At 40.7% G+C, this 22,861-nt stretch overlaps 1 protein-coding gene across 1 annotated transcript in view; it reads left to right on the forward strand.

Moving 5' to 3' along the window:
* The window catches only part of KIT (KIT proto-oncogene, receptor tyrosine kinase), an 81,230-nt gene that overhangs the window by 23,923 nt on the left and 34,446 nt on the right, over window positions 1-22,861 (forward strand). The window contains exons 2-5 of the mRNA XM_036239734.1: window positions 10,808-11,077; window positions 13,765-14,046; window positions 15,112-15,248; window positions 19,301-19,472. Of these exons, the coding sequence (XP_036095627.1) occupies window positions 10,808-11,077; window positions 13,765-14,046; window positions 15,112-15,248; window positions 19,301-19,472 (861 nt within the window). The remainder of the gene's footprint in view (window positions 1-10,807; window positions 11,078-13,764; window positions 14,047-15,111; window positions 15,249-19,300; window positions 19,473-22,861) is intronic.

Below are 22,861 nucleotides of genomic sequence, written 5' to 3' on the forward strand. Positions count from 1 at the left end.
GGCGGGTTTCCTTAGGAGCCTGTAGAACTTTTGAACACCCCCTTGAACTTGGGTGTGCTTTTCAAAAGGCAAAGCAGCCTGAGGGCGTCCTCTTGCCACCAGGTGGCATGCTTGCCAGTTGGGAACCAGTGTGAGGAAGACCTTGAGGTTAACTACAGAGAAGCCCCCAGTGGGGCACTGTGGGGGGATCTGGGTGGGGGAGATGCTTTACAGCGGAGCACAAAGTCTGCACGATTTGCCCAGGGATCACAGTAACCACCAGAAAAGCAGAAAATGCAAATGCTACAGGAAAGGTGTGATCAACACAGGTGATTTATTAGTGTAGGGTTTGTCCATGTGGTTAAGGCAGAAAATAGAGGGGCTGACTTGGCCTCCAGGAGGAAGCCACTCTCAATAGCAGAGGCAGGAAGGGCCCAAACCACAGGTGAATCCACCCAGGCTGAAAACCCACAGAAAGGTGAGCAGGCGAGAAGGTGGGGTGGGGGTGGCACAGCCTGACCCTGCCTCCCCTAAGGAGGGCACCCCATTTGCCATGGGACGTCCCTTTCTAGCACCAGGGAGCCTGGTAAACCCACTCTTCCTCACGTGTCCATGGAAATGTGGTTCCGCTGGCTCCTTTGTGCCACTCGTGTTTCGCTGAAAAGAGTAGTTTCAAAGAAAGAGGGTATTTTCACCCTGCCGTGGGTGCCTTTGAGCCATATAGGGTCATGCACCTTATGACCACATTCATCAGCCCCTAGCTTCCGGCAGACCTGCTTAGCAGTCTTCTCTGCTAGTCACTTCTCTCTCTGTCCCTGCCTCCCATTCCTTTCTTCTTTATTGTTCTCCCTGGCTGCCTGCCTCTGTGGATGTTCATTTCCCAGCTCCTCATCCGAGTCCCCTGTGTGCACCACCCGTGTCTTCCACACTGCAATTAGCCACTGCCTTCTTGCTCACTGACTCCAGGAGTCCCTCCTGCTCCTCCTCCCTCCCCCTCAATGCCACAACTGGCCCCAAGGTTGCTGTCCCCAACAGCACAGGCAGTCAAACTCCTCTTCTTCCACGTCCACGACTGCAGTACCATCAGAGATTCTGCTGTGGTTGGCAGTTTCAGTGTGCAACCAGGGATGTGAGTGGGAGATGTCAGTTTCATGACTGTCCCTCCTCACTACCGGTAGTGACCAATCCTGTGTGCTGAAGACTTTGGTGCTGGTTCTCTGTCCGTGTCTGCTCCCCTGCCTACTGCCATGACTTCAGATTCTGTAGTCCATTTGGAAGGCCCTCTGTACCATCTAATCTGGAATTTCTGTCTCTCAGTCACTGCCATCTCTACCCTACTCCAGCCACCCTGGGCCATGTCTTTCCCGTCTCTGCCCCTTTGTCCGTTGTACTCTTCACTCCCTCCCTGAGGGACTTCATGGGCAGCCCCCGTTGCCGCCCTCTGTGAGTATGTCTGTGGCCCTGACCTGCCCAGCACACCACCCCCAGCAATTTCCAGGACCTTCCGGCTGCCTTCCGCTGGTCCACATGCCTCGAAATTCCTTCTCCAATCTGTTGGCTTTCATCTCCCCATCACATAAGCCCAAAACAGGGATATGTTTTCTCCTTCCTCTTGCTTCTTCACTGCCCAAATCCAGCCTATCCCAAGGCCCCCTACTCACCTAGTAAACACCATCTCTCCTCTCAGTTCCCACCACAGGTGGCTTATGCTGTCATCAGCTCTTGTCTGGATGTAGTCGTCCTAGCTGTCCTGCCTCTACATTAGTCTGTCAGTACTGTCCTTCACTGCTTCCAGAGGGCTCCCCAAAACATACATCAACAGATCCCCATCAGATAGTGCACCCCCTTACCCTGACAGAGGAGGTGCTTCAGTAGTCCTGCCCGCAGTCCCTCCCTGGCCCCTCACCTCTGTGCTGTAGTGATTCTGCATGACATTGGGACTATGACGTTAGCTCTGGTGTCCTCCCATCTAATAGACCTTTCTCTCCCTCTGCCCCAAGCCTGGCCAGGTCACACACATTTTCTGATTCAAGCTGTAGGAATCCTTTCCTGACCCCTCTTCCTGCCCACCTGTTTCCCTTGTTGCCTGTGCTCATTTCGTTGTGCGGTAGTTATCCACCGGCCTTTCTTCCCCACTGGGCTGGAGTCCCAGCTCTGTATTCCCGGTGGCAGTGCCACCCAGGCCACGTGACAGGAGCTCAATGACCATTTCATCAATGCGGACCCGTCCCAGAAGTGCTTGCATTGTTACTGAGCCACCCCTCTCTGCCACTAATGAGTAGTGCTCCCGCTTTCGATTCTCTGTCCTTTGCTTCCCTCCTGTCAATTAGTTCATAATTTTCAGACCAACACTGAAATGTACTTAAGGAGCTGCTTTTTCAAATAAACTGTTCTGCAGTGAAGTCTTTGTGATTTTGTGATTTTTTTTTTTTAAACCGACTTTCAAATGGCACATCATTTTATCTTCAGTGGTGTATTGCTATTGCTTGAAACCCTAGACTGTCTCCAGTATTGAAACAGATTTTGTATGATCAAAATCTGTATGAGCACATTTGTACCTAATGTGCTCACAAGACCTGGCATGCAAATAAAATACTTCTTTCCTTTTCAAAAGCTAAATACAAATTTGCATTGTACCAAGGAGTTGCTCCTTCCAGGCCCCATCATGAGAGTATTGCTGTGGGACTTAAAATTAAAATACAGTGAGGAAATCATGTCAGTTACTTATGGTTTGAGTGGATTTTAATAATGAGTTATACCCAGATAAGCACTTTAATGTCTGTATTGCAAGAGTAAAGATATACCTGAACTCTCTCTTACCCAGAAGCCCCTGGAAATAGCGGAATTATGAATCCGGCTTCATGTGATCCATTTAGTACTATTCTTAAACTTGTCCACAGAGGTACTTTTCAGGTCAGGATTTGGGCACTGTGTTTGGGAGTATGTAGTTGTAAGGTAATGCAGTTTCTTTGTAAGCTCATGTTTTTTTCCTCGAAAAATGCATTTGATTTTACTTTCTATTTTATGCTATATAGTATAAAAGAATATTTAAAGTTATTATTTTTTAAAATATGTTTTTATAGATTTTTTTTTTGAGAGAGAGACAGAGGAAAGGAGGGAGAGAAACATTAATGTGAGAGGAAAACATCGATCAGTTGCCTCCTGTATACCTCCTACTGGGGATCAAACCCACAACCGGGCACCTGCCCTGCGGAAATTGAACCGGGACCTCTTAGTCCATGGGCGACGTTCAGTCACTGAGCCACACCAGCCAGGCTTAAAATTATTTGTCACTGAGTGAAACTGACCTCCAAGAAAACATTCTAGATCCAAGAAGCATGCTCTGTAGGATGATGTCCCAAACTATCATCACCTGTCCTGTACCCGCACATTTCCTGTGTGTAGTCATCCCCATAGTGTGCTCTTACTGAGCATGCTCTGTATTCAGGTGTCCTGTGAGGCTTTGAGGCTAGAGATGGATACTTTCCGTGGATTCTGAGAGCTCACAGTTGGGAGGCAGGGTCCTTCTGAGAGCTGGCAGTTTGGGAGGGCCCTTATGGTAAGAGCCTTCCCTGAATCATGTGCACCTTCACACTCTGAGGACTACCTTTGCCTCTCCCTTCCTTGATGACACAAACAAACCGGACCCATGCCAACACAGATCTTCCAGGCTCCGCTCTCGCGGCCACTCCCCCTGGAGCTCTTGAAGGTCCTTTAAGGCAGAATAATAGCTGCTCCCTTTGAGTCCCAAGGACCTGTCAGCTTTCAATGTTTTTATTCCATTTGCATTGGATTTGTCTTCTGCACAAGGCTGAGCTCCCCATCAGCATCTAGCTCAGCACCGTAATAGATGCGTGTTGAAATGACAGACTTGAATGGCTCTAGTGGCATGGCCTCACCAGTGGCGTGGGGCTTTCTGGGGTCCTCCATTGCATGGCTTCCTTCAGTTTGTGTGGGTGATCCAGAGTGGATTTGCAGTCTCCCTGCCACTGGGCAAGAGCACTTTTTAGGACTTGAGTAGTTTTCACTGAGCTCATAATCCTCCTTCCCCCAGCTTTATTCTATTTCCAGTATCATCTACTTGTTTGAAAGCCTCATGGGTGTTGTGGGCAATTACGAGGATCCTTCCATCTTGCTTTTTATCCAGTTTATTCCTGTGGGGATATAAAAGTATGTCAGAAAGAGTAGGATATACAAATCATTAGCTTTTCTTTATTACAAATTGTGGTTAAACAGTACACAAACCTAAGAGTAGTTGAACTCCAATGGAGTTTTCAGCTCTGCCTTAGTCACAGTTCCTGCCCTACTTCCCCAAAACTAGAGTAGGCCTCTCTATGTGGGTTTTCCTGCCCGCCATTATTTTGCTCGATTCCTTATATTTGTGTTCAAAGGGCAAAAGATTTTGAAATGACTTCCTTACTTTTAACCTCAGCTGTAAATCAGTCTTTGCAGCCTTAGACATTTGTGCAGGGTATGAAGACCTTAGGTGGGTTGCTGAGACTCTAGAATACAGTGGCGGTTGACATGGGCCAGCCACTACTGAAGGTGGCTGGGGAGCACCCGTGCTCGAGCAGGTGGCTCCCACTCACGCAGGTCAGAGAACCTTCGACAGACAATTAGAAGCCCAGTCTGGACTCTCACTTTGTCTTTTAAGCAGCAGTTCACACAAAAAAAACAGGCATACCTTGAATATTTTATTTTCACTTAAGAAAAGACAGGTGGACAGCTACGTTCTTTTTGATGGAGAAGCAAAACCTTTCGCGTTCTGGTTGACTTCGAGTTTGGGTTGACTGATAGGCGGTCTGAGCTTCTCACCATACACCACACCCAGAAGGCAAGGTCTGCAATTTCTGAGTGCAGTTTCTGTAAATGTAGTGCTTGTCAAACCATCGGAATGCAGACCCCCCGTATTTGAGAATTGGAGACCCTGCCATGATCCTCTCCTGTTTTACTCACGTTTAATTGACAGGAGTCTTCTTTTTAGTTGAGTCACCCTATGAAGTGTTTCTGAGTTATCAGAGAATCACCAGCTCTTCTCAATTCACACACTCATATTTCATCAGTTTTCATAACGTGTACTTAATTTACATATAAAACAGTGTCAAGTCCAGTTTCTACAAACAGGTTTGAGAATAAAACCTAATGACTCAGATAATGTGAGTAGAAAGGCAAAGATGTTTGAGAGAAGAACCTTATGGCCTTGAGCATTCAAAGTCTCCAGGACAGTAGTAGCCAGTGTGGTTTAAGACTCTTAGGTTATTGAGCCCAGAGGGTTAAAAGAGCTTCTACTAGAAATGCCTACGTTGTATAAGGTGACAGAGAGATGGGACGAAGATGCCATTCATGCTCCCAGTCGCAGCTGCGTGGAACAAATAAAAATAATGACAAACAAAGTTCAGGGGCTCACAGAGGCTAATACTGGAGGTCAGAGTGGTCCGGTGAGAAAGCCAGGAGAGCTGAGAAGGTCTTCACCGGGGCCTTGAAGAACTGTTGATTTAAAATTTATTTATTTTTTAAATTATGGTAAAATATACATAATATGAAAAGTACCATTTTTTGTGTGTGTCCAAGTCAGTGCCATTAAGTACATTCACAGTGTTGTGTAACTGTCATCACTATGCACTTCCAGAACTTTTTCTTTGTCACCCCAAACAGAAACTTGGTGCCCACTGAATAGTAACGGTCTGTGCCTCCCCCCTCCTTGCTCCTGGTAACCTCTGTTCTACTTTGTTTCTATGAATTTGCCTATTCTAGGTACTTCGTATAGGTGGAATCATACATTTGTCCTTGTGTGTCTGGCTTATTTCAGTTAGCATATTATTTTCAAAGTCTGTTCATCTTGTAGCATATGTCAGAATTTAATGCCCCCTTTTTTTGTTGGCTGAATAATATTCTGGTGTATGCCTATACCTTGTTTATCCATTCATCTGTCAGTGGACATCGGGTTGTTTCTCCTTTTGGCTGTTGTAGATAATGGTGCTATAACCGTGCGTGTGCAAAATACTTGTTTGCATTCCTGCTTTCACTTCTTTTGGGTATGATTGAATTTTATACTGTGAAAGAGGTTCTGGAGGGTGTGTTGGCATAAGATCTTACATTGTTGACTGTTCACAAGTGCCCCATTTCGGCTTTGTTTTTGCTCTTTGAGTACTAGGACTGTCTTCTAGGTTCAGCACTGAGCAAGGTATCTGCGTATTGTCTGAATCATTTCTGGAGTTCCTAGCTCAGGGCCATTATTGACTGAAGTAGTTGGTCTCCAGAATGGTGTTTTTTGGGGGCAGGGGGGTTGGCTCATTAATTGACATGTGTTCAGGGAACAGAAAACAACTTTTAATATTAGCCTTAGTCAAACATAATTAGGGAAGTACATTCTAATGCAAAGATTTCTGATGTAGATAAAACCCAATTCAGCAAACATCTGTTGAGAACTTGCTGTATACCAGACACATTTCAAAGTGTGTATAATTCCAGAGCAATTTAAAAACTCAGTTGGAATGCTTTATTGGTATTGGATTTTGAATATAATAACAGTAGGAAGGTAAGCATATGTGTACACACACACATCTTTTAACATGAATCTCCATAGTCTTTTTTTTTATCCTCACCTGAGGACATTTTTGCATTTATTTTCAGATAGAGCAGGAGGGAGAGAAGGAGGAAGAGACAGAGAGAAACATTGATGTGAGAGAGACACATCAACTGGTTGCCACCCAAACGACCCCAACCGTGGCCGAGGACAAACTGCAACTGAGGTATATGCCCTTAGTGGGACCCGAACCCTGGTCTCTCTGGTCCACGGGCCGATGCTCTAACCAGCCAGGACTTTTTTTTTTTTTATTGTGAGAACATTATAAAAACATTCAAGATAGTTTGGAAAAGAGAATAAGTAACAGTCCCTCTCTAATATAAGCTCTATTGCATTTTAATAGTGTGAGTTTGAGGGTTGAATTTATGAATAATTTATTTTGAAAATAAAACCATGAATTCTTCTGGTGGTAATGATTTTAAAAATTTATTTTTTAAAACCCTAGGAGTAAAGCATAAACTAGTGATCTCAACTTAGAGGCTCCTTTTTTGCAGGTGTCCAGGGAGTTTCATTGGATGAATTCAGCCACTTCCTTTGCTTAGTAAAGGGGCAGAGTGGACTTTTGTGCTCTGCTGGGTCTAGGTCAGTGGACTGTTGACATCTGTTATAGGGACTGGTGTTTAGGACCTGTCCCTCCTCGGTCCTTTATATGTTCAGGGACAGAAGCGAGTGTTCTCAGGACAATGCTAGGGGGAAAAAGTACAATTTATAATTCTTACTCTGAGGCCTCTAAGACCTTGGAGTAGGTAAAGAAGGTAAGATCTGGATGAAGATCACTACTGAGCATCTGTACAAACCACATGGTTGATGTTGGTGGGAACAACATCCAGGAAGACTGGGCTTTCCACTTGACCGGGAGGGAACCCATAGAGTGGGTGTGTCCTGGGGCAGGGGCAGAGAAATGAGCATGCCAAGGAGTAAGAGTATTTGCAGGCTCCTTAGCCAGACGGCCTAAGGGTCTGTCTTATTAGAGAGGCAGCTTGGATCCGGAGGGAACAGCTAGAAATGAATTTCATGAAAGTGCTTTGTAAGCTGTACCTGAGGTCAGTGTTAGCTGCTGTCTCTGTTAGGGTTTTGTGACAGGGAGTGGGGTTGTTAAAAAGGTGGTGTTTTCAGCTGATGAATTTCAAGGTTATGAAGTAGGATGAGTTGGGGCGGGGTGAGCAGAGGCTGGAGGCGTGGAGACCTGTTAGGAGAGGATGTGATCTCCACTGTGAGGTGGTCAGTGACTGGCTAATCTGGGGTGGGGACGCAGGCGTAGAAAGGATGTGTGGTAGAGATTTTGAAGGAAAGGTTGCTGGGACTTGCTGCCAAGCAAGGGAGACATAAGGCGGGACCCATTTGGGAAATGATGGAGCCAGGCACATCCATAGGAAGTAAGTCAGGACTGATTGGAGGGGTATTAAGAGGTTCAGTTTTTAGAATAATTGTGTTGACTATTATTTACATGTTTTCTATGTGCCCAGGCACAGTCCTGATGCTCTACATAGCAGCCTTATGAATATAGGTGCTACTGCTGTCCCTACTTTACAGGTGAGAAAAAGGAGGAAGAATTGATTAGTAACTTGCCTAAGGATTACATACTTAGTAAATGGCAGAGCCAGGATGCAAATCTAGACAGTCTTAATTCAAGGACCAACTTCTTGCCTAGTATGCTTTACTGCTTCTCTGTAATAGCTAGCATTCATTCAGAAACTGCTCAGTCCTGAGTTAAACTCCTTGCATGTATTTACTACATTCGACTCCCATAAGAGCTCCCATGAAATAAAGGTATTTTTAACATCATTTTTCAGACGTGAGAACTTGGACACAGAGAGGTCAAATGTCCTGCCTTAAGTCACACAGCCAGGCCTTGCCTACACTGGCATAGTAGGTTTCCGGAAGTCAGCAATATTTATTTGCCTGGAGTGCAGTATTTACATATGTCCTTAAGATCCAATCATGAGAAATTGACTTGATTGGAATACTTGAGATATAAATTCTTTAAGATGTTTTGAATTGAATTTACTGTCAACGTCACTCTTAATCACTTGGAACTACTCCCATTTTAAAGGGGATAAATAAGTAATAGTGTCTCTATTGCTGTGCCCATTTTTATTATTTAATACTCTGGATGACTTTGAAAATAATCCCAACCACTTCCTTTCCATATTCTGGCTATTCCATTTAGATGCTGAGACTACTGGGTACAGATCGACTCACTATAGCAGTTGTTGGTGCTTAATAACATTTGATGATTATAATTGACCCCATTGTTATCGTCTACGAGTCAAGGCTGCTAAGTGTCTTCTGATCTGGGGTGTATTTTTCGTGACATTTTAGAGGTACAATTGATGTGATGGTTGAAAAGCACCCTGATAAAATATTTGTCTGGGTAACAAACTGGACTTGAGACTGGTCATCTATAAATGGGATGATTTCAGCCCTTTAGAGCACATTTAGTCTAGACTCTTTCTTTTACCTTCAAATGTCCACAGGTCTTTGATTTCCTTCCATTTCAGTCTTTGACTAGAGATCTGTTTTTCTGCTTCCTCTTGCTATAGCTCTTCAAGGACAGGTCTACACTTACAGCCTTTAACCTTGGAGCAAACAAATTCCCACTCAACTGATTTGTACTGTTGGATTTCCTGTGGTCTCTTTCTAACCAAATTTGGGGACTTTTGTTCATATTCACCCCCTTTAATCTTGTTCAGCATCTGCCCTCAGACCCACCCACCTTTCTTTGAAACCTCTGATCTGTTGTCTTCCTTGAATCTTTTGCCTTTCCCCTTTCTTTCTGGGGCCTTTTCTTTTTAAGTCTCTCTTGACTCTTTCCTACACCCTCTTAACTGGTACTCAGTGTGTTTCTCTTTTTCCTGCAAATCTTTCCCCTTGATAATCCGATTCCAGTCTCTGAACTGTATACATTGTTGCTCTGCCTCCACCATCTGAATCTCAGGTTGTGAGGGGAGAAGCCCATCTACCGCCCAGGCAGCGCCTGGGAGCAGGTCTCTTGCCTCTTCTGTGCCTGTGCCTTTCCTCCTGTGTGTCCATCTCCCCGCCCCAGCCATCCGGAACTTGCAGGGAGTCTCCTGGTATGGCTTCCTTTGCCTTCCACCAGCCCCTTTCTCCACCCAGCTTGCATGGCTTTTACTCCTCCTCCAGAACTCAGGTCAATTCTTGTCTGCAGCCTTGTATGTGTGTGGAGGGGGCACATGGACTCTGCACACAAGCCGTTTCCTCCACACACCTGCTTAGTCTTACCTCACATGATCTCCACAAGGAACCCGATTTCCATCCAGGCTGTGTTCTCTTCCGCCTCTTCTTGATAGTGTCAGGGTCCAGCCCACCTCTTACTTTTTCTCCAGCTTAAACCCAAAGCTGGTAGCAACGTCTCACTTATTTTGACACTCGAGCAGTGTGCTGAAGCTCTAGAGTCAGGACCACACGTCACACTTACATGGACTTGCTCCCAGCACCTCCGAAGGTGCTTCTGCAAATCATAAGATTATAATTACTGAACAGGTATTTGTATTTCTGCAACAGAGGCATGAATGAATGAGTGAATTGACTGCTGTGAATTTTCTAAGATTCAACTTTCATATTCAGAGTCTGAAGTCTCCATAAACTACGTTCCTACCTAGGAAACCTGTCTAGGCATTAGGTTGATCAGGCCCCCACCCAACATTTGCCATGAAGCATCTCGTGTCTGATCTTTAAAATGGGATTTTTATTTTCTGCCTTATTGTTTGAAACTTATAAATCATTCTCCTTTTGATGACTATTGTTATATAAGGAGAACTACATAGAAATCACTGAATTCCCAAACTTTAAGAAAAAACCAAGCTATGTCACGGTCACGTGCACTTTGCCAAAAGAGTGACAGGCCGATCATTTTTCCCTAGAGTGGGATTTTGTTTTTAAGCTGGGTGTCAGCGTGTTAGTATCACTGCAGTGGCCCATATTCAGAAAGGAAACTTGATCCAGCTGTATGTTTAACCCAGAGAAGGCCGTGGCATCCAGCAAGTCTCAGCTCGTAACACCAAGTGTGACCCTCAGGATTAATTGCGGGTTGCAGAAAATAACTTAATTTTCTAGGCGAACTTAAGAAACTTTAAACAGAACTCTTTCTGACTATAAATAGCAGGGCAGCTTTGTCCTATTTTTATTGTACACAGAAGATGGAAATCAATATTGGAAGAAAGGCTTTATTTCGCCAAGGAAAAAGATCATACTCAACACGATTCTCGTTTTTCTTGGCAGGCTCTTCTCCACCATCTGTGAGTCCAGGGGAACTGTCTCCACCATCCATCCATCCAGCAAAATCAGAGTTAATAGTCAGTGTTGGCGACGAGATTAGGCTGCTATGCACCGATCCGGGATTTGTCAAATGGACTTTTGAGATCCTGGGTCGGCTGAGTGAGAAAACACACAATGAATGGATCACGGAGAAAGCAGAGGCCACCAGTACTGGCAATTACACGTGCACCAACGAGGGCGGCTTGAGCAGTTCCATTTATGTGTTTGTTAGAGGTAAACGTTCAGCTTTCTTTGATGCTGTGCTTCAGAGAACTTAATATCCTGTTCTTAATTATGGATGACATATAGATGACTAAGCCACAGATAAAATATTACTGGCTGGGTCTAGAAAGCCTAAAACAAATTTTCTTTGTTAGTTTCTCCATCTTTTGATACATAGTGCCTTTGAGTATGAGTCTAGCTGAAGATCTGCAAGGCTGTGGCACCCTTCCTAATGAGATTGCAATATGGCCAGCCCCGTGGCCCTGGTGCTCTGGGTGAACCCTGAGAATAAATTAGGCCCTTTGGGAAGGCTGCATTTTAATGCCTTGAGATCTCAGATACTCCCACTTAGTAAAAAACGCTTCAGGGAACTAAAGGTCTCTCAGGGCCCAAACAAGACGAACACTTCCAGAGAACTGACCCACTTTTAAGGAATAAACTCAGAAAAATAACTCAGTCAGCAAAGCACCCCATGTCCTTCCTAGGTTCTTTTTTTTCAAAATTAATTTATTTTTGTTCCTAGGTTCTTAATAGATGTCAGTTGATTCATTTAAAAAATTGTGACCTCTTAGAAACAAAACAAAACAAATATGATAGTTGAATTTCTAGAACTCATTTCCTGTGATGAATTCAGTGATTCATCTCTGTTTATGCTTTTAATATCTTTGTCAAGCGGAGGTTTGCTGGGGGTGGGGTGGGGGCGGGGGGGGGGGGGGAGAGGAGCACCATTTTGCTGATGTGAAAATGGAAGCACTTGAAGCGAAGAGACACAGCCAGGTTATAAAGAGCAGTGTAGGCCCACTTCCAGTCCTGGGCTTGTGCCTGGACTGGGGCTGTCACTGAAACAGGCCTGAGTAGGAGGCCTCGTCCATGGTATTGTGGAAGAATGATGAATACATTTATCCCAAATAGTAGACCTGAGCAACCTCAAGGGTCTCAGTTCCCTACAAAATTTGATAAGATTACCTGCTCTGTCTTCTTTACCTAATTGTCATTAGGGAGACAGAATTGTGCACATTCTAGCTTTATCAGGGTTAATAAGTTTGACTCACATGGTTGCCATGAAATTGACTTTGCCTCGGTTTGTATGTTGTCCTTTCCTGGTTGGGTGGCTGAAAAGAAACACACATTCATAGGCCACAGCTTGGCCTCTGGCATGGTTCTGTAATTGTTGGGCCAACCTGTGTGCTGTTCTTTGACAGAGGTACTCTGTATTTTCCAGGTGGTAATAAGTATCATTCTGCTTATTAATAGGATGGGTAGACAACTGACTAAATGGGGAAAACTGCTGAAATTGGCCAAATCAGTCTCACAGAACTCATGAATTTTCTTTATAGAGGAAGTCATCCATAATTTAGAACTGTACTTAATTATTACTGATTTAAGATGTTGTTTGGATACTTACATAGTCTAGGTTTTTTTTTTATTGTTGAAAGTATTACAGATGTTGTCCTTTTATCGCCATTGATCCCCTCCTCCCTGCTCCCACCCCCCCTCCTGCTTTCCCCAAACTAATGTCTGTGCCCATTTGTTGTGCATATATGCCTGTAAGTTCTTTGGTTTATAGCAGTGTAACTCAAGCAACTAAGAAAGAGTAGATGGAAAAAAAACTAACTCTGGTCTTGGACCATTGTTCACCCATCATGAAATTAATTTATTTGCAGAATAAATGTAAGGCTGGGAGGCCCATAATTAATTTTGGAAACCTCTTTTTCAAAATTGGTCAAAATTAAATGGTAAGAAGTATATTTCGATGATAGTAAATTGATTTTTGTGGAACATCTAACTTCCAGATGGAAAAGATAACTAAGAAACAAATTTTAAATGTAATCTGTTGGCCCAGCCGTTTATCTGCATTATCTGTACACAGTAAAGGGTGGCAGCATACTGTGTATACAGAATGCGGTTTGTCTTTGCTTATACGGGGTCCCAGTCTGTCTGAGGGTTTCCCAGTCCCTCAAACCCCCTTTCACTCACAAGCGTTCTGATTTAGAAGATAAACATTTGCCACAGTATTCCTGAAACTCATAAATTAATTATTTGATTTTCAGAAGGTATATTTAAACTTACCTTGAAGGAGTTTGAATAGAGTGAGGCCCACATGTTATATGTATAGGGTGGCCAGCTGATACTTTTCTAGATTCTGTTCAGAAGCTGAAGATTCTGGAGGCTGGGAACTCTGGAAAGGGCCCAGCCGGAGGGGTTATCAGACAGCTTATTCTTGGCCCATGCTCCTGGAAGTATTACTTGTTGCAGAAAAAAGAGTGATGGTTTTAATAAAATAGTCTCCGTTTTGAGTGTACATATTTTGTTATCAGTCAGAGCTGGTTTGACTTCTGCCCATTTCCAGGCCATGTCTCTTTAGAAGAGTCACTCTTTGGAGACTTAAGTTTCTTCATCTATAAAATGGAATAATGATAATGCCCATTACATAAGGGTCTTGTGAGAATAAAATGAAATATACAAAGTGTGTAATGGTCTAAGCTTAGTGCCTGACACATGGAAAGTGTTGAATGAACATTAACTTGTACCTGTTAGTATTATTTGGATAAATTCTAGTTTTGCCTGCAAAGAAAAAAGTCAGCAGCCGTTTGATCCACTGGGAATTGTTGTGATGAAAGGTAACATTTTTGATCTTTTAGAAGTGTTTTCGGTGCCTGTATCAGCCATTCAAACCACTAATTTTTGATATGCTATAGATCCTGCAAAGCTTTTCCTTATGGACCTTCCCTTGTATGGGAAAGAGGGCAATGATACACTGGTCCGCTGTCCTCTGACTGACCCAGAAGTGACCAATTACTCCCTCACGGGGTGCGAGGGGAAGCCTCTTCCCAAGGACTTGGCGTTTGTCGCTGACCCCAAGGCCGGCATCACCATCAGAAACGTGAAGCGCGAGTACCACCGGCTCTGCCTGCACTGCTCCGCCGACAGGAAGGGCAAGCCAGTGCTGTCGAAGAAATTCACCCTCAAAGTGAGGGCAGGTATGGACTTCATTGCTTTCTCCCAGGAGTCAGAGCGCCCGCTGCCTAAACAGGACCTCTCTCTTCTCAGTGTAGTCAGGCAGCTGGTGCTTCAGTTCCCCCAGCTTCAAAGTAATGGCCACTGCTTGCGAATTCTTTACTCCCTGGTCCCGACCTCATGGGACCAGCCCGTGACTGCCTTCAGCTGGGTGTGTCTGCCACAGATTGGCATTTAGACCGGACTGGGGACAGTCATTACACCTACTGACTTTAGGACACGTCAGAGTTTCATAATTGCATGAAGTGTTCCTTCCAAGAGAAACCCATGGGGAAGCTTTCGTTACATTGTTTGAGAAGATTAGCATGTCGATTTTTCACTCCTTGATTTGCTATTGATATATGAGCTGACTTTCTCCTCAGCTCTTTAATATTAAAGCATTCTCAAACTAGTCATAATCTGAGAAAGAAAGTACCACCTAATTGTGGACCTCATGCCTATGGTGACATTATGTAGCAGCAAGATATCTAGATTTTGTACCTCAGAGATCATCTCATCCAACACTAGTTGGCACTCAGTTATTGAATGGTTTTTATTAAGGCTTTTGAAAAAGTATGCTCCCTGGAATTAAGGAAAATTTGATTATTTAAGACCTGGGATTTTCAGAAAGAAGCAGGATACTATTTTTATAACACATGGGAAAAGATGCCTGTTGGGTTAAAAGGATATAATCAGTTGTTGGTCACATCCTCATGAAACTGTCACTGTTGTGTGAGATGAAGACCGGAACTGGTCCACTATGCCTGGGCTTCCAACCGTTTAGAAATAACATTGTCCAGGGCATTATAATCTCAAAGTAGACCTTCCTATCTTTTTCACTCAGTATTAATGAATTTATGTGAAGGATGCATGATTTAATTGCTGATGTCTTTAGATATGCAAGTAGTACAGATCAATTAGTACCATACTTTATATTTTGCTTTAAAGATGCCAAAAGAAGCTGTGTGCATTTGAGGAAAACAGGTAAGTTAAAATGTCATGCTCTGATAGGACAACTTATCTGAGGGCCACGTCTCTTTCTGTTCCAGCCATCAGAGCCGTACCTGTGGTGTCTGTGTCCAAAGCAAGCTATCTCCTTAGGGAAGGGGAAGAATTTACAGTAACATGCTCGATAAAAGATGTGTCTAGTTCTGTGGACTCAATGTGGATAAAGGAAAACAGCCAGGTGAGTGAATTGTTTCCTTTGTTATTCTCAATGTATCATTCTTTCCATGTGGGAGATTTTCACATTTGTTTTTGAAGTCTGTTAATTGTCCTGGGGGGTGGCTCAGCTGGCGTGTCTGTCTGAGGTGGGACTGTCTGGGAGTGTAGAGATGCATATTTTCCCCTTTCATAACACCATATGTGGGTGTGTACACTTACTATTGTAACAAGTAAACATCATTTTATAAATTTGTTTTAGAAAATCTAAGAGAGAACGTCGGAATTATGTTATTATTTCACGCTGTTTCTTTGAATGACTTCAGTAGGGAAATTAGGAAAAAAACGAATGGTTAACTGCATAAATACCTTGATTTTCAAAGCTACTACTAATGCTGTTCAGGCCAGATTATTTAAAATATTGGGAAGACTTGTCAATTATTTTCCTTCCATATTTAAAAACAATGACTGATCTCAGATATTAACCAGGAAGCTCTTCTCTCCCCCACAAAGTGGCTCATCCATTTGAGGAGATGGGTTTCTTTTTGTATGGATCAGATTTCCTCCTTTGAGACCGGTTACCTGAGATCAAGTTGCTAATGGTTTTCTATTTGTTTTAGTTGCTATTAATAAAATGGTTATCTTTAATCTGAAACATTTGGACATGTTTAAGTTCTCATTCATTTAACAAATGCGTATTGAATGTCTACTATATGTCAGATTACTGTGTTAGGCATATCCTGAAGTTAAATAACATTTTAGCCAGTTATATTTGAAGTTTTTTTTCCCCCCTCTAAATAATTATATTAATAGCAGGGTCTTTAAAATGTCTTATTTCCCTAATATTTTGTTTATAATTTTCATTGACCGAGTTCTCAGTAATTTTTGTTCGAATAATCTTGGCCATCTAATTAATAACCTTAATTAGCTGTCATGGTGATTTTTCTTCAGTATAGATTATGCATTACATTGGTAAAAAATGCTATATTTTTCTCCTCTTCCTCCTCATGCCCTATATTCAACAATGGCAATCTCATGCCTTTTAAAAGAGTCTTTGCTAAGCAAAGTAACCGTGATGATTAGCATAATGTAAAGCATCATGATGGTATTCATGTAGACCTGTGATGGATGATACCTTGCTAAATGAAGCCTGCCATGGACTAGGAGAATGGATTGTCCTGTAGACTTGTTCTTTCAAACCAGTGGCTCAGAGAAATAAGTTTTAGTTTCCCTATCATATAATTTAATAAAAAAACAATACTTATTTATGGACTTTTCACTAGCCTTACTGAACATATTCCTGTATTAATTGGCGTTCTATACTTTTTTATTTCAGGTGAGAACAGTTTGGTCTGTGTGTGTATTTGAGCTTCAGTATAACTTGAAAATTAGCCTCTTTGAGATGAGAAATTAAATTGCTCCAGGCAGTTTTGTTCTGAACCATTTTCCCAAGAGCCCTGCATGCCATTCCCAATTAATCCACTGGCGCTGGTAGATAAGCCTTCAGTGTTGGGAGCTCTTTGGGGAAATCCCACTGTGCACCTCCAAGGGTTAAGGAAAACCAAATCACGTGCAAGCAATATGTGATGTGTGACTTGCAGATGGGGCTCATGGCTGTGTGCCAAGGTTCATCTATGAATCTTTTATTGATATCCTTCGGCTTAATTTGGAATACTTAGCACAGTTAGCACTATCAAATTATCTTAAAAATCCATACTGTTTGATGCTGACCATTTAGACTAAGCTGAGCTCCCAGTGAAATTTAGAGTAAATTGTTTTAGAGTTTTTGCAGTTGTTTTGTTTTAAAATGTAAGAGAATCGGGAATTTATGCAACACTTATACATCTTGGTTAGCATTTCTAATGCTTATAAACCCTTGTGTTTTTACTTGGTTTTGATTATGATCTTTGACAGTATCCAAAATGATGGTCTTTCCATTTCAGTGTTGATCTTGCACCATTTATAACCAAGCTATTCCTTTGGCACTGACATTTTCAGTGTCTGTGTGTAGTTCCCTATTGTAGACTCTTGGACTCTTGCAAGAACTAAAAGAAAGATACCTGAAATCTAGAATATGATATGGTATCTGTCCATTGTCACTCTACCTTTGCAGAAGACAAGTCTGTGACATGATGGACAGAAAGGCTCAAGAAAATGTCACTTCACCTCGCTATTACATCTTCTTAACAATTGGTCATAGGCAGTGAAGTGGCAGATGTCTGCCAATTAATTATTAGAAGGATCTCTTAGAAGGGAGTATTTTTAAATCTACATAGTGCTTCTAATTGGAGAGGCCTTTAAAGACCCTTGTTCCTTCATTCCCTTTTAGAAACAAAAGACTGGTGGTATTTTTGACTTGTTCAGGATCTCACAATTAGTTAACAAAAAGAAGATTTCTTTTTATTTCAAAACATTCACCTTTGGCAGTCAGTGTCTATGTGTGCTTATTTTAATGTAAAGAAAATTTCCAAAACTATAACATGAGAAAGAGAAATAGATACAGTCCCACCACTGTACAGTGGAAATGTAACGTGAGCCTCCTGTGTAACTTTAAATTTTCTAGGAGGTATATGACAAAGAGTGAAAAAGCAGAATTGATTTTTAATAATATATTTTATTTGACCCAATATATTGAAAATATTATTTTATTATGTAATTACCATGAAATTATTAAAGGGATATTTTATATTATTTTTTCATTTTAAGTCTTCAATACTTGGGACATATTTTATATTTTAGACAACTCAATTTGGACCATTACATTTCAAGTGCTCAGCAGGCCCATGTGGCTAGTCCGTATAAGATGCTATATTGCCCACATTTTTTCCTATTTCTTTTATTTCTGTCCCTGTGCATATGTGTTATCACATGGTCGCAGTTCTAAGTTACGCTCAATTTATGTTTTTTAAGTAATATAAACATTTTCTCATTTTCACCTAGTCATTATTTTAATACCTGATATACATTTAGTTCATTTCCGAGTTTTCACTGTAGTAAACATCTTAGAGCTTTTTGTTGTTGTCGTTGTTGTTTCCTTGAGATAAATTTGCTGGCGTGATCAGGGTCTGAACATGCTGTGGAGTTGCTTTCTGGAGGGTTGTTCTGAGGTACAGGCTGTCAGGGTGGTCTAGCGCTGATTGGTTCACCGTGGCCCGGCCAGCCAATCACCCTCGATCTCCATCCATGTCCTATCAGCTCCTATTTACTTTCCTTTTTTAGATTCCCCTCCCTCCATTGTGATAGGAATGTGTCACATGTCAGAAAAATTGGAAAAGACAGAAAGCTATATGTGACTCCTTTTAATCTTTTCAGAGAATGGCTATAGTTTATATTATGGTTTTTTCCCATGATGTTTCCCATACAAGAAATCTCTCCATGTCATGTCTTCAGACAGATAGTAGTAGGATGGTGATATCACAAGGGTGAATTCACAGCCTTTTTTCTCCAGCTCATGCTTAAATAATTTGGAGCTTGGATTTATGTGTATTATATACCTTGGAACTCCCTTGGAAAGCTGCCAAAATTCTGCTTGGTAAAAACTGTAGAGGGAATTTTCAAGTTAGTTGTAGACTTTGTGATTATATTTTTTATTCATGAAAAGAATATACATGTTAATAAAATAGAACATGATTATTATTAGCAATGTGTTTCTTTCAATCACTGGAATATAGAGTAGAAAAAACATAACAGGAAATATCGATATAAGTATGCTGACTCATTGTAAAATATCAGTATTCTGCAATACTGCACTGATATAGTGACTTTTCAGATTTGGCACTGTTAAAAATATTTAGCACTACAGAGAATTTGGAATTATGTATGCTATGGTTATTAAGAAATGAATTTTCATGTTTTTCCCAATCATTAATAATGACTATCTTTCAATATAATCCTGTAATGTGAAGTGTTCCAATGACAGACTTGTCATGATGCTTTATTATTCTTACTTAAGTAGTGTATAATGAATGCTAATATGGAGAAGTTAATTGCTGCTATTTTTAATTTATCTAGGAAAGATCCTGAATATAAAGTTTATGGTAATCTTTGATTTTTTTTTTTCTCTCCTTCTGAAACCAGCACACTAAAGCACAGGTACAGAGTAATAGCTGGCATCAGGGTGACTTCAATTTTGTACGTCAGGAAAGGTTGACTATTGGCTCAGCAAGAGTGAATGATTCTGGAGTGTTCATGTGTTACGCCAATAATACTTTCGGATCAGCAAATGTCACAACAACCTTGGAAGTAGTAGGTAAATATCTCTATGGGAATGTATAAAATACCGGCAGTAGTAAAAGAAGAAATTACTAGTTTCCTTTTTATGTAAATGAGATGTTGAACAGATTCATTTAGACATTTTTACTGTCACCAAATGAATGAATGAATGAATGAATGAATGAATGAATGAACGAACGAACGAACGAACGAACGAAAATTGTAGCCTCTTCCAACTAGAGCACAAAAGCAAATCCACCTGTTAAACAGAGGGAATTGGAAAGCTGTAACTGAAGTTGTTCAAACCTTTCATTCTCTTTGCTACCCACCCACTCCTCCCCACCAAACAAATAAAGCATAAGTTGAGCTTCTTCAAAAATTCTAGTCCTCGCCAAATGACTTGAGTTTGGAAATGGATGTAGAGTCTCTCTGTTGAGGAGTGAAAATGCTTAGAGCCCAAAGTATTTCTCTGAATCTTTTGGTGGGGCCCCTCAGCCTTTTGGTTTATTGTTTTTACCGCCCATGGCTCTAGCTCATTTGTATCAAGAAGGGATGAATTGGGTGTCTCCCCACCCCACCTCCATCCTCAAGAGGCTGTAGCATGAACCTTCAGGAAGGATGTCACAGGGACATGGGACACTGGTTCTATAGAGCATAAACTGGAACATGGTAACCTATGCCCCTGACCCCATCATATCTGATATACACATTGGTTTAGCCTTTTCTTCCCTACTCTAGAAATTTCACTAAATGTGAATTTTCCAAGCATCTACTTAAAGAGAGCAGAATGTAGTGAAGTATTTGATGTTTTTGATTTATGGAAAATAATAATGATTTTTAAATTACTTTATTTCCACATTTTTTGTCTTTTGAGTATTGTTCTAATTTAATCTATTTTCTTGTCTTTTTAATGCAACCTTAGTCTTAGTGCTTGACTTTGATGAAGTACTTGTAGGGTGGAGAAATTCTTCATCATGAGCAATAATAAAATGATGCCATATTTGTTTTCATTTCTCTCCCTTCCCCCCCATATTTCTTCAATAATTTATGTAGTAATGTTAGAGGTCTGTGATTTGTCCCACAGTAATTTTACATAATTTTGGTATTTCTGCCCATGTTGTAATTGAAAAGTTCTCACTAGACTGAACATGGGAAAGACACTTTAGTTGCAATTATAGAGTCAGCACAGAAGAAGAGGACTACTTTGTTCCTAAACGTGATTGTGAACCATTTATTAATTTGAATAGAAGGAATGCTTTTAAAATATTAAACTCAGTAAGTGCTAATTTGCTAAGTTGATTAGGGAGCATGTTGATATATCAGCTTCAGCCCCAGAAAGCAATTAGTAAGGATGTTTGGAGCATATTGTTGTATGTAATCAGATTTTTTAAATCCATTCATCAATTTCCAAGAATATAACTATATAACTGGAAAGACTTGTGGCTGAGAAATCTGAGTCTGGTTTTGTATTGTTTCAGGATTGGTTGGGGATGGGTCAAGAACAGGAAGAGACAAAGAGTAAAGTAGTTTCTCTAGGGGCTGGGAATAGACTGGGATTTGGATACAACATGGAGGGGTAGCGAGAACAGGACTTTGGGATGGCCCTACCTGGTTTTGAGCTGGAGCTCTGCCACTTAGCTTTCAAATGTACCCTACTTTACCTCTGTCTGTATTTTATCTTCTGAGAAAAATAGCATGTAAGTCCCAAGGCTGTGGAAAGGAGAAAAGGCAGTAGATTTTATAGAAGTACCTGGCACAGTGTTTACAGTTTATTGACTATTAATGCATTATCAAATTCTTAATGCAGACGTACTTGAAAAAAATCATGCTTTGTGTTATAACAACCCAGGTGGAGTTCTTTGATTCTAATAATTCTTACACTTCATGAATCTGAAGGTCTGTTCCATGATAGGACATACAACTATATTGAGCAAACTAGACTATGGAAAACTTGGGGGGATTTAAGACAAGTATTTTATACATGGTGATTATGAAAGAAATAATTTTGTGCAATATTGTCTGTAATATTTGAATATTTTGTGTTGTGTGGTTTGAATTTATAACCTTGAAAACTTGAATATGTAGTGGAACAAAGGAAACATTTATTCCTTCAAAATGAACCTAAATTAGCTTAAAGAATGGCAGAGGGTATCATTTATCATTCAGGAATTAGAAAAAGGTAGTGGTTTCCATAGCCAATTTTCATTTGGACGATTTTCCATTCTCACCTGAAAAGTTCTTTTTCAATTGGTACATAGGACAGTTGGACTCCATTTTTTATTCCGAGTCTATAGGACACTAAAGGGCAGTAAATACTATTCTGACAGCATCATGTGGGACTAAACAAATAGCACCAAAAAAAAAAAAAAGATAATTTTAAGTTCTATAATTAATTTAAAAATTTTGAAAATAAATTGAAAAATTAAATTAAAATTCTTTCATGATTCCACTGACTTGATATAACCATTTTTTAAAATTTGGTATATCTATATTTTTGTATGCATCGGGATTTTTTTATACATATATTTCATTCTCTCTCTCTCCTCAATGAAAGTAGACACTAGAGTACGCTATAGTAAAAAGAGGTCAGCCTTAGCTTCTCATAGACCTTTATTGAAATCCAGGCTGTCCCATTGGGTAGCTAGCTATATGGCTTTCCAAGACTTGATTTTTATAATGTATAAATTAGGGGTTATAAGCTTCCTTTTTCAGTATTATAAGATTAAATATTTGTTATAATTATTAAATGTATGCTAAAGTACTTAGAGCAGTTCTTGGCACATAGTAAGTATTCCATAAATGGTAGCTATAATAATAATATTGGCAATTATTTTATTATTTTTAAAGCTCTTTTAATAATATTATTATATAACTATATCTAAGGGCTACTTCATTTAACCAGTTTCTCATTTTTAAGATTATTAAAGTCAATGTAAATAGCACTTCTTTTGTTTGTAGCTATCCACTTCACTAAGAAGAGTTTTCAAATGCAAAGTACAGGGTTAAATTGAAGAATAATTTTTAAAAATCTACATTGTTAAATGCTTTCTAAGAGTTGTGTCAGTTCACAATTTGTCATTCAGTCTGCCACTTTACCATATTTGCAAAATTATTTAGTATATTTCAAATTAGTTTTGCTATTGTTTTTTAATAGCATGGATATATTTTATTTCTGAAACATCTATATTGAAGTTTTGCTAGTTTTTTTTTTTTTTTTTTTTATCCTCACCCGAGGACATTTTTCCATTTTTTGCACAGATAAGTGAAAGTGATCCTGTTATTTTAATTACTAGTTTAACTAAATGTTTGTCCTTCGATATTATGTCCTCTTTTTCCTGTTACCTTAAATAATTTTTATGTAGACATTTAAAAATATATATTCAGCCCTGGCCGGTTTGGCTCAGCGGTTAGAGCGTCGACCTGTGG

This window comes from Molossus molossus, unplaced genomic scaffold (assembly GCF_014108415.1).
Source record: "Molossus molossus isolate mMolMol1 unplaced genomic scaffold, mMolMol1.p scaffold_m16_p_1, whole genome shotgun sequence".
NCBI classification, from domain to species: Eukaryota; Metazoa; Chordata; class Mammalia; order Chiroptera; family Molossidae; genus Molossus; species Molossus molossus.